The 16,527-nt window shown below is 47.3% G+C and overlaps 1 protein-coding gene across 1 annotated transcript in view; it reads left to right on the top strand.

The window, feature by feature from the left end:
• The first annotated feature begins 3,259 nt into the window (after nt 1-3,259).
• SLC44A2 (solute carrier family 44 member 2 (CTL2 blood group)) overlaps nt 3,260-16,527 on the top strand; it is a 28,994-nt gene continuing 15,726 nt past the window's right edge. The window contains exon 1 of the mRNA XM_004378345.2: nt 3,260-3,368. Within this exon, the coding sequence (XP_004378402.1) occupies nt 3,338-3,368 (31 nt within the window). The 5' untranslated portion in view covers nt 3,260-3,337. The remainder of the gene's footprint in view (nt 3,369-16,527) is intronic.

Raw genomic sequence — 16,527 nt, 5'->3', positions numbered from 1 at the left:
CTAAGTCTCAACATCCTCACTTCTAAGGAGCATCCTGGCTGTACTTCTTCCAAGACAGATTTGTTTGACTGCCCTGTGGGGTTTCCAAGGAGCAGCTTAGTGGATTAGAACTGCCGACGTTTTGGTTAGCAGCTGAGCTCTTAACCGCTACACCACCAGGTTCCTGTTCTTCTAGTAGTCCATGGTATATTTGCTATTCTTCGCCAACACCATGATTCAAAGGCATCAGTTCTTCTTCAGTCTTACTTATTCATTGTGCAGCTTTCACATGCGTATGAGGCAATTGAAAATACCATGGCTTGGGTCAGGTGCACCTTAGTCCTCAAAGTGACATCTTTGCTTTTTCACACTTTAAAGAGGTCTTTTGCAGCAGATTTACCCAATGCAATGCATCGTTTGATTTCTTGACTGCTGCTTCCATGGTCATTGATTGTGGATTCAAGTAAAATGAAATCCTTCACAACTTCAATCTTTTCTTGTTTATCATGATGTTGCTTATTGGTCCAGTTGTGAGGATTTTTGTTTTCTTTATGTTGAGGTGTAATCCCTACTGAAGGCTGTAGTCTTTGATCTTCATCAGTAAGTGCTTCAAGTCCTCTTGGCTTTCAGCAAGCAAGGTTGTGTTATTTGCATACCACAGGCTGTTAATGAGTCTTCTTCCGATCTTAATGCCCCATTCTTCTTCATGTAGTCCAGTTTCTTGGATTATTTGTTCAGCATACAGATTGAATAAGTATGGTAAAATGATACAACCCTGATGCACGCCTTTCCTAATTTCAAGCCTCGTGGTATCCCCTTGTCCTGTTCAAACGACTGCCTCGGTCTGTGTACTGCCTAATGAACACAAAGAAGTGTTCTAGAATTCCCATTCTTCAAAATGTTGTCCATAATTTGTTATGATCCATGCAGCTGAATGCCTTTGCATAGTCAATAAAACACAGGTAAACATCTTTCTGGTATTCTCTGCTTTCAGCCAAGATCTATCTGACATCAGCATCTTCGGAATCTGGCTTGAATTTCTGGCAGTTCCATCAGTGTACTGTTGCAAACGTTTTTGAATGATCTTCAGCAAAATTTTACTTGCATATGATATTAACTGTATCGTTCGATAATTTCTGCATTCTGTTGGATTACCTTTCTTTGGAATGGGCACAAATATGGATCTCTTCCAGGTGGTTGGTCTGGTAACTGGCTTCCAAATTTCTTCACATAGATGAGCGTTGCATCCTTTTGTTGAAACATCTCAATTGGTATTCTGTCAATTCCTGGAGCCTTGTTTTTCACCAATGCCTTCAGTGCAGCTTGGACGTCTTCCTTCCAATATCATTGGTTCTTGATCATATGCTACCTCCTAAAATGGTTGAACGTAGGCCAAATCTTTTCGGTACAGTGACTCTATGTATTCCTTCCATCTTCTTTTGATGTTTCCTGTGTCGTTCAATATTTTTGCCCATAGAATCAGTCAATATTGCAACTTGAGGCTTGAATTTTTTCTTCAGTTTGTTCAGCTTGAGAAATGCGGAGCATGTTCTTCCCTTTTGGTTCTCGAACTTCAGGTCTTTGCGCATTTGGTTACAGTGGTTTACTGTGTCTTCTCGAGCCACCCTTTGAGGTCTTCTGTTCAGGTTTTTGTAGATACTCTATATTGCTATAGCTACTCTACATTCAAGAGCGAGTTTCAGAGTCTCTTCTGACACCCATTTGGTCTTTTCTTTCATTCCTGTCTTTTTAATGATCTTTTGCTTTTTTCATGTATGATGTCTTTGATACCATTCCACAACTCATCTAGTCTTCGGTCATTAGTGTTCAATATGTCAAATCTGTTCTTGAGACGGTCTCTAAATTCAGGCAAGATATACTCAGGGTTGTATTTTGGCTCTCGTGGACTCGTTTTAATTTTCTTCACCTTCAACTAGAACTTGCATAAGAGCAATTGATGGTCTGTTCCACAATCGGCCCCTGGCCTTGTTCTGACTGATAATATTGAGCTTTTCCATCATCTCTTTCCACAGATGTAGTCAATTTGATTCCTGTGTATTCCATTGGCAAGGTTCACGTGTATAGTCGCAGTTTATGTTGTTGAAAAAGGTATTTGCAATGAAGAAGTCATTTATCTTACAAAATTTCATACGGTTTTATTTCTAGGAGTGAGATGGCTGAGTCATATGGTGCTCATTAAACTTTATAAGAAACTGCTAGACCTTTTTCCAAAGTGGTTATGCCATTTTACATTCCCACCAGCCACCATTAACATAAACTCAATGTCCCCCAAGCAAAAACTGCCCCTTTCTCCCTCCCTCCCACCCCTTGTAACCACTAATAATCTTTGGTTTCTGTATATTTGCTTATTTCATGTAAGTGAGATCATACACTATTTGTCCTTTTGCTACTGGCTGATTTTGATCAGCATAATTTTTTCAAGGTTCGTCCATGTTGTGGCATGCCTCAGGACTTCATTTCTCTTTATTGCTGAGTAATATTCCATTGTATTATACACCACATTTTGTTTATCCATTCATCTGCTGATGAACATTTCGGTTGTTTCCACATTTTGGCTATTGTGAAAAGTGCTGCAATGAACATTGGTGTAAAAGTTTCTGTTTCCATTCCTGCTTTCACTTGTTCTGTATTATACCTAGGATGGGGACTGCTGGGTCATATGCTAGTTGTATATGTCACATCATATGCTAGTTGTATATGCAACTTTTTCAGGAACTGCGCAACTGTTCTCCACAGTAATTGTAGTTTTAATTTGCATTTCCCTGTTGATTCATTCTTTTTATCCGCTGGATGGTATTCCCTCTTGTGAGCAAACCATCGACTTGTATCAGCTGCCCTGTTGACGGGCATGTACATTTTTCACGATAACTGTCAAGGCTGCAGGTAACATTCTTATACATGCACGCCAGCGATGGCTTCTCCAAGGTCAACGTCAGAGAGGAACAGCCCAGCATAAGCATGTTTTGGATTTAAACTTTCTGCCAAATAGAACATTTGCTCACCGCACTCGATGTTACCAAACTCTTAAAATTCTTGCCAATCTGATGAACGAAAAATGGCATCTTTTTTTTGTTTGCTGGCACACAGTATACTAGAGGATGAACGAGTGGATAGCACAGCCTCCAGGGGCCCAGCCGGAAAACAGAGAGCCCCGCCCCTTGTGGAGCCCTATCCCGCCCCTGCCCGCTCGGAGCTCCCATTGGAGGGGCGGGCTGGGGCGGGGACGGCCGGGAGGGGCGGGGACGGGACCGGGGCGGGGCGCTGCAGCCCGCGAAGCCTCCCGCCCGCCTGGGCTGGGGTCGCGCCGGCTCGGACTCCCCTCCCGCCCGCCCTGGCCATGGAGGACGAGCGAAAGGACGGAGCCTACGGTAAGAACAGCCTCTGGCTGGAGGCCGCCCGGCTACGTTGGAGGGCCCTGGGGAAAGGCGACATCTGAGACCTTAAACACCCACGCTACAAAGGGGGTCCCCTACGCCCCTTGCTCCCCGCCAGATCGCCCCGCGCCGCCTCTCTGGAGCCCCTGCACTCTCTGGCTGATGGGCCGGGCGCAGGGCGCATGCTCCGCCCGGGAGGTCCCGTTATCTGGGCGGCTCAGATAGCGGGCGGGGGAGGGGAGGCACGGCGGCCGGGAGTCGTAAGAGAGCCCAGACCTCCCCAAATCCCCCTCCTCTTCCACTCCCTTTTGCCCACTTCTTCTTCCAGCCCGCATCCCTTTAGAAGTAGCCGTCCCGGGCATTTGGCCAGATGGAGAAACTGAGGCAAGACTGGGTGGACCTAATGGCGGGGTGGGAGCCAGCCGGGTTTGCTGGCCACCTCGGAAGGGCGGAGACAATGCCGCCTTGGTGAAGGAGACTGGAACGAAGCTGAAAACAATTGACAAACTTTCCCCGCCCTGTGCAAGAGGCTGGGGATGCTCTCCTCCCACTTAGCTGGGCCCCGGCACCTGGAAGCCCCTCGCAGGGACCCCCGAGGGAGAGCTTTGCCGTTTGGTCCGGGGGATGGGCTCTGGATGTGCCCCCTCCCCACGCCCCCTGCACTCGCTCTCCACGGTGCCTGCTTCTGCGTTCCCATGCGCGAGCGTGGTCCTCAGTTTCCCCTTTCTCTTCTCTATTTTGGGTTCCCAGGGCTGTTTGGAGCCCAAGCCCCACCTGGCACTGCCCTGTGGTTAAGGGGCCCGGCCGTCCCCTTCGTGTGACAGGAACTTCCTGGAAACTCTGAAACCTCAGGGCATTGGGGAGGGGGCCGGAAACCGCACAAAAATAACTAAGAAAAACAAAATATGTGAGAGCCACCCTTCCCCCCAGGGACTAAGGCCTCAGTAAGCTGTTGAGAGAGAAATGGAGGAGGCTGGGACCTTCCTTGCCCTGCCCTGCCCAGCCCAGCCAAGCTGGAGGCACTAGGCCTGGCAGCCTCCCAGCTACTCCTCTCTGGGCTTGAAGCTGTCAGCCCAGACCTCCTGGGGGGGCCTCCTTGCCCTTGGTTTTCTCTTAAGCCCCAGACCCTGCAGCTGCCCATGCAGTGTGTCCACTGGGTGTGGCTAGCTGTCTCTGATCTGGGAATCAGCCTGGGTCCTGGCCAGGCACTGCCTGCTTGTGGGCAGCAGCTGAGGGATCTTTGGTGTTCCTGTGGCCCAGCTGAGATGGGGGTGGGGGGCAGAGTGGACAATGATGTGATTCACCCAGCCTTGAATTTGGCCAAAGGGAGCCAGCCATGGGTGGGACTAAGAAAACCCTCCCAGGCCCAGCCCGGCCCATACCTGAGACAGGGGGACCTCTGTGCCTGACAGACCTTGTGCTGGGTGCTGGGAGCACATTCAGTCAACAAGGATCTATTGAGCACCCTACAGGTGGGAGTCTAGACACTGGGAGCGCAGTGGCTGGTGAACCAGGAAAAGCCACGCCCGTATGGAGTGACCAGGGAATAAATATATAATTTTAGGTTGTTGTGAGCATTGTGAAGAAAGAACAGGACACGATGTATGATGGAGAATCATCATGAATTATTTTAGGGACTAAGGCCGGAGGTTGAGTCCTCCATGGGGAGAGGGAACAGCAAACAAACCACACCGTTGCTTAATTATTTCTCTGTGAGGCCCAGCAGAGCCTGAGGCGGAGACTTCAGCTGAGTCCTGCAACCAGGCCCTGTCCTCCTCCACACAGGCCACCTCACTTGACTCCTTGCCATTGGGGACTAGCTTAGGTTGTAAACAATTCTTTCTTTCTAGAACAAAAAACCTGGCCCCCCCACGCCACCTGGTGAAGTCCCTGCCAGATACTGGGGCACTTTCCTATGGGAATGGTGTGCAAGAGTGGCTCACATATCTTTCCCTCATGCCCCAATCCCTTCCTGTTGGTCACCATGAATGTAGGGGTGACATCAGACAGATCTAGGCTCACATCTTGGTTCTGACACTTAGAAGCTGTGTGACCCTAGGTGAGTCAGGTAACCTCTCTGAGACTTATATCCTCATCTGTGAGACTGTGTAGATCACACTCACTGATGGCAAGCGTTTTGTTTTCTTTTTTTTTTTAATTATTTTATTGTACTTCAGGTGAAGGCTTACAGAACAAATAGTTTCTCATGAAACAGTAGTACACATGTTGTTTTATGACATTGGTTAACAACCCCACAACATATTAACCCTCTAAATTCTCAACCTTTTTTTTTTTTTTTTTGGTGAAAATACACATAGCCAAAGACACACCGTTTCAAAAATTTCTACATGCACAGTTCAGTGACATTGACTACGCTCTTTCAATTGTGCTGTTATTCTCACTTAAGATGAAGGCTTACAGAACAAAATAGTTTCTCATTTAACAGTTACTACAAATGTTGATGGCAAGCGTTTTGCATAGTGTCTGGCAAGCTCTGTGCTCAGGAGGCCTCGGGGGCTGTTGGTACTGGGGATCTGGATTTTCTGTGAGCTGATGGAGAAGCAGCTTCTCCGACAAGCATAAACCGGGGCTGGGCTGGGCTGGGCACGGCCGGAAGCTCCCTCCTCTAGACGAACTCGGCAGCTCTGAGGGAAACCGGAAAATGGCTCCCAGCCCTAGTGCATGTCAGCAATGGGCACTGCCACCCTCCCCAGCCCACCCTTGGCATAAACAGCATGGGAAAGAATCCTAAAACTGAAACAATAGACTGACTAAGGGGAAAAAAACTGGAAAACAAGTAGTGATGTTTGTTTTAAAAAGCAGATTCCTTGGTCCAGTTCCCCAGTGAGTACAACTCAGCCTGCAGTGGGGCCCTGGCATCTGATTAAAATATATATATACACACACATATGTGGAGACTTGGTGGCACAGTGGTTAAGAGTTCAGCTGCTAACCAAAAGGTTGACGGTTCAAACCCACCAGCCACTCCACAGGAGAAAGATGTGGCAATCTGCTTCCGTAAAGATTTACAGCCTTAGAAACCCAATGGGGCTGTTCTACTCTGTCCTATAGGGTGGTTATGATGACAGTGGGTTTGTATATATATACATACATGGAGCCCTGGTGGCACAGTGGTTAAGAGCTTGGCTGCTAACCTAAAAGGTCATGTGTGTGTATATACACGTATATAGTTGGGATAGAGTATTTATTTAATTGCAACTTTTTTTTTTTTTTTAATTGAAAGACATAATACATTCACATAGTTAAAGATACAAAAGACTTTATACTTTCATCTTGAAAAGTCTCCCTCTGGCTCCCTCTCCCAGTTCTACCAATGTTACACCATCTCGTGTTTCCTTCCAGAAGGAGTCTAGGCTTTCGGTCTTCGCAAGCAATTCTATACAGACTCTTTATTTAGTGGCTTTTTTTTTTTTCTTTCAAAAATGGCAGCAAATCACTAGAATGCTAGCTTCATGAGAGCAGGAATGCACGTCTGTTTTGTTAGAAGGTGTACCCACCCAGTATGTGCTCAGCAAATACTTGTTGAATGAAAAGGTGTTTGTTCTACACATTGCTTTTGTGTGTGTGCAGTGCCTGGAAAGCTTTCCTCAATCTTGTCTGACAATTGCATAAAGTAGTGCATTGTGTATGGACCATCTTATATTTAACCAACCAAAAACCAAAAAAAAAAGCAAACCCATTGCCGTCGAGTCCATTCTGACTCATGGTGACCTGTGTGCAGAGTAGAACTGCATTCCATAGGGTTTTCAAGGCTGTGACCTTTTCGAAGCAGATCGCCAGGCCTTTCTTCTGATATACATCTGGGCAGTTTGAAGTGCCAAACTTTCAGAAGTAGTCGAGTGCTTAACCGTCCGTGCCACCAGAGACTCCTAACCAATCAGGGAGAGGGTATTACAAACTTTTTCTCACAGAAAACACATACATAACAGGGCCCAGATCCTAAATGTACATGGCTCAAGGAGTTTTCACAAGGTGAGCACACCCATCTAACCAGCACCCAGATCAGGAAAAAGCATTACCAGCACTCCAGAAGCCCATTGTGCCCAAGGAGGTGCCGTTAGTATTATTTTATTAGTATATTAATTTATAATTAAAGAATAATTTACGTATCAAGAAAAAGCACAGATTTTAGGAGTACAGGTTGATGAGCTTTGTCAAATATATAGACTCACACAACCGCTAACGCCAACTGCGGTATAGAACAGGGGTTGGCAAACTGGCCCACAGGCCTGCGGACTGCAGTCTGCTGCCCGTCCTCTTAGGCATCGTGTTGGAGCATCTGGGCTCGCTGCCCACGGAGATGGCTTACAAGGGGCAGAAGCTAGCTGAACAGATGTTTCAGGGAGTTATTCATTTTTTCTGCAATAGTTGGATTTATCTATGGGTATATGGCTGAACACTTCAGATAGACTATCTATATAGTTCTGGCCGGATTTACATTTTTGTGTTTGCTGACACTTCCTCCATGGCCTATCTATTGCCAGCACCCCCTCAAGCGGTTACCTGTTCAAGATTTGGGAGCAGAAGGCAAGAAACCAGAGAATGGAAAAATTAAGAGGCATGCTAAAAATCATTGGCGTTTTTGTGGTTCAGCTTTACTATAGCACCTGCTTTCATGTCTTGTGAATGAGCTACATTGCTTTCCTACCCAAAACATGAGTTAAAAACCACCTGTGTTCTTATGGCACAGCCGTGTGTGGATTGAGTTCCCTTTATATTTCATTTCTAACCCAGTTGGGTTTTGATTTATAAATACATTACGCCCTCTCTTCATAATCTTGCTCTGAAATGGAGAACAGAAAACACAAGTAAAGTTTCTTTCATGTCTACATAAATATGAAGAATAAATGTCACATAAGTGATAGTCCAATTTAACTATCAAAGTTTTTTAATTCATTGAGTAAACTGTTTAATGTTTTCAATTAAAACTCATAGTGCAAAAAAAAAATAAAGGACCATATGCGAACCACAATGCCTAAAACCTATACTATCTGGCCCTTCACAGTAAAAGATTACAGACCCCTAGAATAGAACATTCCCATAACCCCTGGAGAGTTCCCTTGTGCCCCTTCCCAGTCAGTCCCCAAAGGGAGGGTTATTTTAGAATAAGATTTTAAACTCTTTCATAACAAAAGTAATACCGTATATTCTTGGTGGGAAAGGGGGACTGAAAACTAAAAACAAGCCTTCAACTGCATGGACATGTCTAGCCTTCCATGTGAAAGAACCTTCTACATATCCTTCTTTAGCTGCTCTCACCCCAGGGGTAACACAGCTAAGTCTCCTTTCAGGTCTTTGCCTATAAATTTCTATGTGTACATGTGGCATCTGTATCTTTTGAATGCTTCCCAGGCTGGCTTAATGAAGAATGATACTGTTCCGTTTTGATCAAAGATTCTATAGAAGAATACTGATCAAAAGGAGGAAAATGGAGAGCAAAATTTCAAATACTTATGGAATCCAGACTTCCTGGAGCCATGGGGGCTGGATGAACCCCTGAAACTATTGCCCTGAGATAATCTTTAAAAGGTAAACCAAAAAATTATCCCCTGAAGTCTTCTTAAAACCAAATAGTAGTTCAGCTTAACTGGTGAAGAATGTCTGCCTTGAGCATTATGCTCTTTTAAGAACTATCTATATGGGATCAAACTGACAACAGCAGCTTGAAAGATTAGATAGGAACCTTAGGGGACAGTGAGTTTATGTTGATGGGGGAGGAACAACTCAGAAAAGGAGGGTTGAGAATGGTTGCACAACTTGAAGAATGTGATCAATGTTGCTGAACCATACGTGTAGAAACGGTTGGATTGGTGTATGTTTTGCTGTGTATATTTTCAACTATAACAATAAAAAATGATACTGTTCCCACAGTGGAACATTGTGTAGCCCTGGAAAAGATGAAATAGGTCTAGCTTTGCTCTGCGGAAACAATGTCTAATGATATAAACCTGAGGGAATAGTGTGTGTGTAACAAAACAGAGAGTGGAGCATAAATAACTAGAAATCTCTTTGTGTAAATGTATTATAAGCCATGTCTGGAAAGAGGAAAGGGAAACCAGGGAGAAGAACTGCCGCCAGGGAGAGGAAACGAGGCTCGGGGCCAGAGGTCAGAGGGAGAGTGATTCTCTGTTTAAAGACTTGTTCTTGGTAAGTATAAAACTCCAAACTTGTCATGATCTAGTTGATTCTGTCTCAGCAACCCTACAGGACAGGGTAGAACTGCTCCATAGGGTTTCCTAGGCTGTAATTTTTACAAGAGCAGATCACCAGGTCTTTTCTCCTGCGGAGGGGCTGGTGGGTTTGAATACATTTGAACTGCTGACCTTTTGGTTAGCAGCCAAGCTCTTAACCACTAAGCCACCAGGGCTCCTTGATAAGCATACAGGTTACTTAATACAGATCAGTTCATTCATAACTTACTTCAACAAACATTTATCAAGCAAGTGCCCTGTGCCAGGTTCTGTTCTAAGCCCTGGAGACACAGCAGTGGATGAACAAAGAATCTGCCCTCTGGGAGTTGATGTTCTGGAGAGAGACAGATAAGAAATAAGATGAATGCAGGAAAATACATGGAATATCAGATAAGGGCTCAGGAGAAAAATGAAGCCCATGGGGGTGGGGTGGTGGTGGGGGAGTGAGCTACAGGTGCTAGGGATGGGGTTTAAAATTAAAAATCAAGGGATCAGAGGAGGTCATCCTGAGAAGGTGACCAGAGAACAAGTGGGGAGCCATACAAAGTGGTTCCAGCAGAGGATACAGCCAGTGCAAAGGCCCTGGGGTGACAGCAGGCCCGGTGTGTTTGAGGAGCAATGTGAGTGATGGGGAGAGCAGGAGGAGTTGAGATCAGGGAGGGAACAGGGGCAGATTATACAGGGTTTTGTGGGCTGCAGGGAGGACTTGGACTTTTGTTCTGAGAGAGATGGGAGCCATTGAGAGTTCTGAGCATAGGAGGGATGGGGCCCGCCTCAGGTGTTCAGCAGGCTCCCTCTGGTCTCTGTAGGATGCAACTGCAGAAGCCAGGAGACCAAGGCAGAGGCAACTGCACTAGTTGAGGGGTGAGATGATGGTGACTGGGCCCAGGGTGGGCTGCCCACAGGAGTCTGACTCAGCCAGGTTCCAGAACGCAGCATGGGCTCTGTTCAAGCTCCAGATCCACCCTTCCTAGCTCTGTATCATCTGTTACCTTTCATGTCCCTGAGCCTTATTTTCTCCATCCATAAAATGGAGTTAGTAACAGTATTGATTGGCTCCTGCTCAGGGCTGCCTTGAGGGTCCAGTGGACTGATGTGGATGCAGCGCTTAGCCCAGAGCTTTGTACACAGTAAATGCCTGAGTCAGAACTGACTCCACGGCAGTGGGTTTTGGTTTATCACATAGCATAAGGAGCCCTGGTGGTGCAGTGGTTAGGCACTCCCTGCTAACTGGAAGGTCTGTCATTTGAACCCACCAATTTTTCTTTGCAGGAGAAAGATGTGGCAGTCTGCTTCCGTAAAGCTTTGCTGTTGTTGGGTGACATCAAGTCGATTCCGACTCATAGCACCCCCATGTGGCAGAGTAGAACTGCCCCATAGGATTTCCTAGGCTGTAATCTTTACAGGAGCAGATTGCCAGGTCTTTCTGCCAGTGAGCCACTAGGTGGGTTCAAACCGCCAACCTTTTCGTTAGCAGCCGAGCACTTAGCAGCAACTGTTATGCCACCAGGGGTCCTTTCTGTGAAGATTACAGTCCAGGAAACTCTATGGGGGCAGTTCTACCCTGTCTTATAAGGTCGTCATGAGTTGGAATCTACTGGATGGCAGCAGAGTGCCAGAGCATGGTATCAGGAGCAGGGTTCAAAGCCCAGCTCCTACTGACTGTATCACCTTGGGCAAGGCATTAAGCATCTCTGTGCCTCAGTTTCTTCATTGTGCCATCCGCCCTCAGAATATCGTCATGAGATTAAATGAGTTCCTAGAAGTAAAGTGTCTGGTTCGTTGCCTGGTACAGGCCCGGCGCACAGTAGGCGCTCTGTCTTTGCTGGTAGCGTTGTGACTAGTAGGGTTACGTCCAGCTTTCTCACCCAGATGCTGCCCCCAGGCCTCTGTCAAAGGGACTTGTCTGGGCAACTGGCATGCCCATTCCCTAAGCACAGACTTCTGGGAAGGTGGGGGCGAGCCAGGCTGGCTATGTGGGCGAGCCTGGGGCTGCCACAGCCCTTGGGGACTTGGCCAGTGCCCAGAGGCCGTGGAGGCTGGGTGGTACTCTATGTCCTGGCACCAGCATTGTGACTGTTCCGTTATCTTCCATGCCCACTGCTCTGTGTAGACCAGCCCTCATGCCCAGCTAGGAGGGGACCCAAGGGCCGCCTCCCCCCACTCTGGCCTGATGTAATGCCTTGCTTGCCCGTGCTTTTCCCCCACCATCGCGGCGTCTTCAGCTCTGCCTCTCCTGGCACCTGCCAAAGAAAAGATCTGGGTGGGAGCCAAAGGGGCCTTGGTTTGATTCCCGGCACGCTTTCCCAGCCATGTGGCCTGAGCAAGCAGCCTCAGTTTGCCCCCATACAAGGGGATCCCACCCATGGTTAGTGTTTGTTTAAGCCACGTACCACAGGCCTATGCTAAGTGCTTTTTGAGCATCAAGTCCTAAAAACACCTATGAAGGAAATACAAGGATTAGGTCCATTTTCCAGACAGGGAAATGGAGGCCAGGAAAAGGAAAAGGCTTGATCAGCATCATCCAGCAAGGACAGGAGCCCTGCTCAGCGTGACTCCCCTGCTTCCAGGGTGTGGAACCTGCTGGGACAATTACATCCCTTCTCAGTGCCTCGATTTCCCCACCCATCTTGTGGGGAATGAATGTCACCACTCCGGGTTGGTACAAGGAGAGCGTGTGACAAAGGTGTTGGCATAGAGCTGGCTCAGCACATGCCTATTTATTGCCTGGAGACCGGGGCCAGCCAACTTCTGTAAAGGGCTAGAGAGTAAATATTTCTCTACATATAGTCTCTATCACAGCTACTCTGCTCTGCTGTTGTAGCGTGAAAGCAGCCATAGACAGTGTGAAAACAAATGAACATGGCTGTGTTCCAATAAAACTTTATTTATGGACACTGGAATTTGAATTTTACATAATTTTCACATCCCAAAATTTATTCTTTTTGATGTTTTTCAACCATTTAAAAGTGTGAAGACCATTCTTAGCTCATGGGCTGTATGAAAACAGGCAGTGGGCCCGATTTAACCCAGGGGCAGTTGTTTCCAACCCCTGGCCTAGATGGGTAAGACACTGGTAGGCAGGATAATTGCCTCACCCAAAGATGTCCGCATTTTCCCTAATCCCCGGAACCTCTGCATGTTACCTTACATGCTGTCTTAGTTATCTAGTGCTGCTGTAACAGAAATACCACAAGTGGGTGGCTTTGACAAACAGAAATTTATTTCCTCACAGTTTAGGAAGCTAAACCTGTTGCCGTCAAGTCAATTCATCGAGTCAATTCCGACTCATAGTGACCCTATAGGACGAATAGAACTGCCCCCATAGGGTTCCCAAGGGACACCTGGTGGGTTTGAACTGCCGACCTTTTGGTTAGCAGCCGTAGCACTTAACCACTACGCCACCAGGGTTTCTGTTTAGGAGGCTAGAAGTCTGAATTTAGGACACTGGCTCTAGGGAAAGGCTTTCTCTCTCTGTCAGCTCTGGAGGAAGGTTCTTGTCTCTTTTCAGCTTCTGTTGCTCGGCTCCTTGGTGATCTTCATGTGGGCGTGGCATCTATCTTCCCCCATGTCAGCTTGCTTGCTCTTACTGGTTTAATCTGCTCGTTTACATCTCAAAACAGATTTAGTTAAGACACATAGTTAAGACAAAAGAGATTTAGTTAAGATCCCATATAGATAGAGCATAATGCTTAAGGCAGACATTTTTTAAACTAATTAAGCTAAACTATTGTTTGGTTTTAAGAAGACTTCAGGGGATATTTTTGGTTTAAAGTTTACCTCAGGGCAATAGTTTCAGGGATTCATCCAGCCTCCATAGTTTTTAGAAAGTCTGGATTCCATGAGCGTTTAAAATTCTGCTCTATATTTTCCCCCTTAGATCAGGATTCTTCTATAGAATCTTTAATCAAAATGTTTAATAATGGTATTGGCTGTGATCTTTAAGGAAGCAGATCACCAGGCCTTTCTTCCATGGCACTCCTGGGAGAGTTTGAACCCCAACCTTTAGGTTAGTAGTTAAGCATGAACCATTAGCACCACCCAGGGATATTAATGTAATCACAGGAATCCTTATAAGTGAAAGAGGGAGGCAGAAGAGTCAGAGAAGGAGATGTGAGGATGGAAGCAGAGGCTGAAGTGATGGGATTGCTGGCTTTGAAGGTGGAGGAAGAGGCCAGAAGCCAAGGAATAGGGGCAGCCTCAAAAGACTGCAGCAGGTGAGGAAACGGATTGTCCCCTCAGAGCCTCCAGAAGGAACACAGCTCTGCTGACACTTTGACTTTAGCCCAGTGAGACTGATTTTGGACTTCTGACCCCCAAAACTGTAAGATAATAAATTTGTGTCGTTGTAAGTCACCAAGTTCAGGGCAATTTGTTACAGTAGCGATAGGAAACCAGTACAGGCACTGACTCAGGATCTGTAGGCCTAGGCTCTGCCGCCCATAGCTGTTTGGCCATGGACATGCTACTTTTCCTCCATGGGCCTCAGTTTCCACATCTGTCAAATGTGGATAATAGGATTGACCTCACCAAGCTATAATGATGAAATGAGGCAAACCAGGTAACATTTTAGAAGATGACTGGTACATGGCAAACGGTTAATAAAATAGGGGGTATCAGTACTTTTCCTGTTATTATCTTGCAACGTTGTTACAGAGATTCAGGAAGCTCCAGTCCTGCAGGCCTTGGACCAGACTCACTTAGCAGAAACTGTTAATATTCGCCACACCACACCCTCCATCCCTACTCCACTAACTCATAATGAAAGCTAATGGAATCCATCAGATGACAGTACCAATGTTCCCACTGTATTTCCTGGGAGCCCGCAAGGCCAGGCTCTGAGCCAAGCCTATGCCAGGCGCCCCTCTCTGCATCCTTATTTAAGTTCACACAGCCCAGACATGGCCCAGCTGTCCCACCTGCAGCCCCCAAACCTACAGGCTCAGCTCTCCTCTCCTTTCTTGAGAGAGTAGTTTGAGATACCCCCAACGTGATCCCCCTTCCCCAGCCAGGCACTGTCATACCTCTGCTCCAGTACCTTCAGTGGCTCCCACTTACCCATCAAACCTGGAATGGAGATCAGCCACAAGCCGCTTCCTTCCCTTGAGCCTCAGTTTTCCTCGGCTGTATAATGGGTTGATGATGTGACCTCCACTGTGGGTACAGAGCACTGAGCCAGGGTCTGAAAGGTGGTGAGCGTTCTTCATCAGCACCAGCCATTCTTACGTGGCCTGTCCCGACTCTGCCAGTCTGGCTGCCATTCCAGTTGGCACAGGAAACTTCCGGTGCTCCCTTATCTCTCCTCCCACCTGCCTTACCAGTCAGTCTTATCTCCTGTCAGATGGTAGAAATTTTCTTCGGTGTCTCTCATGCTTGTAATAGTTTGGGGTTTTACATAGTTGCATGATTAATCCAGGTAGTATTTATTTTGCTGTCTGGTTAAGTTTTCTTCCAAATGTCCAGTGAGGGCTACTGGCTGAGGATTTACTCTTTCCTATCTAACTGGAAATTCCACCTTTATCGGGGAAGTCATTGTGGAGTTGGTGGTTCCAGCCCTGAGTCTGCACGAGTGTCCCCAAAGGGCCGCATGTAGAGACCAGGGCCTGCTCTCCTGTCCACTGTGCGGACTGGGTGGGGTGGAACCAGCTGGCCTTTAGGCTGGCAGGGACTCCAGAACCACAGGGTTTATTTGGGAGTCCTGGTCACCCCAGGGCATGGCTTGGAGCCTTGGGCCTCGCCTGTTTGCTAAAGCCTGTGGCCCACGGATCAGGCGGGGCCTCCTTGGCTGCAGGCCACTGGGGAAGAAATGGTGTCTCTCTGGGGACAAGTTCAATTAGTGGCCAGACCACCATCTGGGCAGTGCTCGACTCTGAGGTAGCACGTACAATTGTTGAGCACCAGCTGTAGATGACCATGCTGGCTGTATAACCCTTTGATGACCATATGCCCCACATTGAATGTATACTTCTGCTGGTTGTACACTGCCCCCCCCACCGACTGTATAACATCATGCCAGCTGGACAGTCAACTCTACTGCAAAGTATACAACTGGCCTCAAAAGACTATTGGGAGATGCAATGAGACTAGGCACAGGATATCAGGGGGTATACAGTCAACGTGGGAAGGATGGTTGGTGTGAAGGTATACAGTTGGTGTGGGGCATTCATTCTGCATGGGGCTGTGCAGTCGGTATTGGGGTACAGCCAGCCAGCCATATGCCCTGTGCTGATTGTATACTCCACACCAGCTGTATGACCCCACACTGACTGGACACCTCACTCCACATTGATTCAACACCCTATGGCAATCGTTCATCTCAGGTGGACTGTACCCCTCCACACTGACCGTATAATGCTACCCTGACTATACACCCTATGCTGGCTATATCCCCATACCCCCTCATCGATTGAACACCCCCAAGCTGACAAGACAGCATATCCCTTGCCAACCGCAAACCTTTTGAACTGTATACCCCCTCCTTTCGTATCCTGTGCCTGACCTTAGGGGCTAGTTTTGGTTTTATACTTTAGCTCCGTTTCATAGTTGAGGATACTGAGGCTTAGGGGAAGGTAAAGTGCTGTCCTTTGTCCTCTGGCTCAGACCTGGCAGAAGCAGCATTTGAACCCAGTCCCTGAGAAGGATGTGGGCTCCACAAGGGCAGTGACTGGGTCTGTCACTCACCACTGTACTCCACTCCCGGCCCAGGGCCTGCACCCAGTAGACACTCGGTAAATGTTCTACAGAACAATCACTTAAGGCTTAATGGTTGGGAGTGAGCGCAGGGCTGGCAAGCTCAGGTGTCGTTGGGGTCCATGAAGGTACCAGATGGGGCATTGCCAGACAGGGACGTGGTGTGAGGCTGCCAGGCAGGACCGCCAGTCCAGTTTTCAAGACTGGAGATGTAGATTTTTACGTGGAGTCTCCTAGTGTTTAACTGTTGG

The sequence above is a fragment of the Trichechus manatus genome, unplaced genomic scaffold (assembly GCF_000243295.1).
Source record: "Trichechus manatus latirostris isolate Lorelei unplaced genomic scaffold, TriManLat1.0 scaffold00057, whole genome shotgun sequence".
In the NCBI taxonomy this organism is placed as follows: Eukaryota; Metazoa; Chordata; class Mammalia; order Sirenia; family Trichechidae; genus Trichechus; species Trichechus manatus.
The sequence above is the reverse complement of the archived record's forward strand: the minus strand, read 5'-3'. Positions and strand labels throughout refer to the sequence as shown.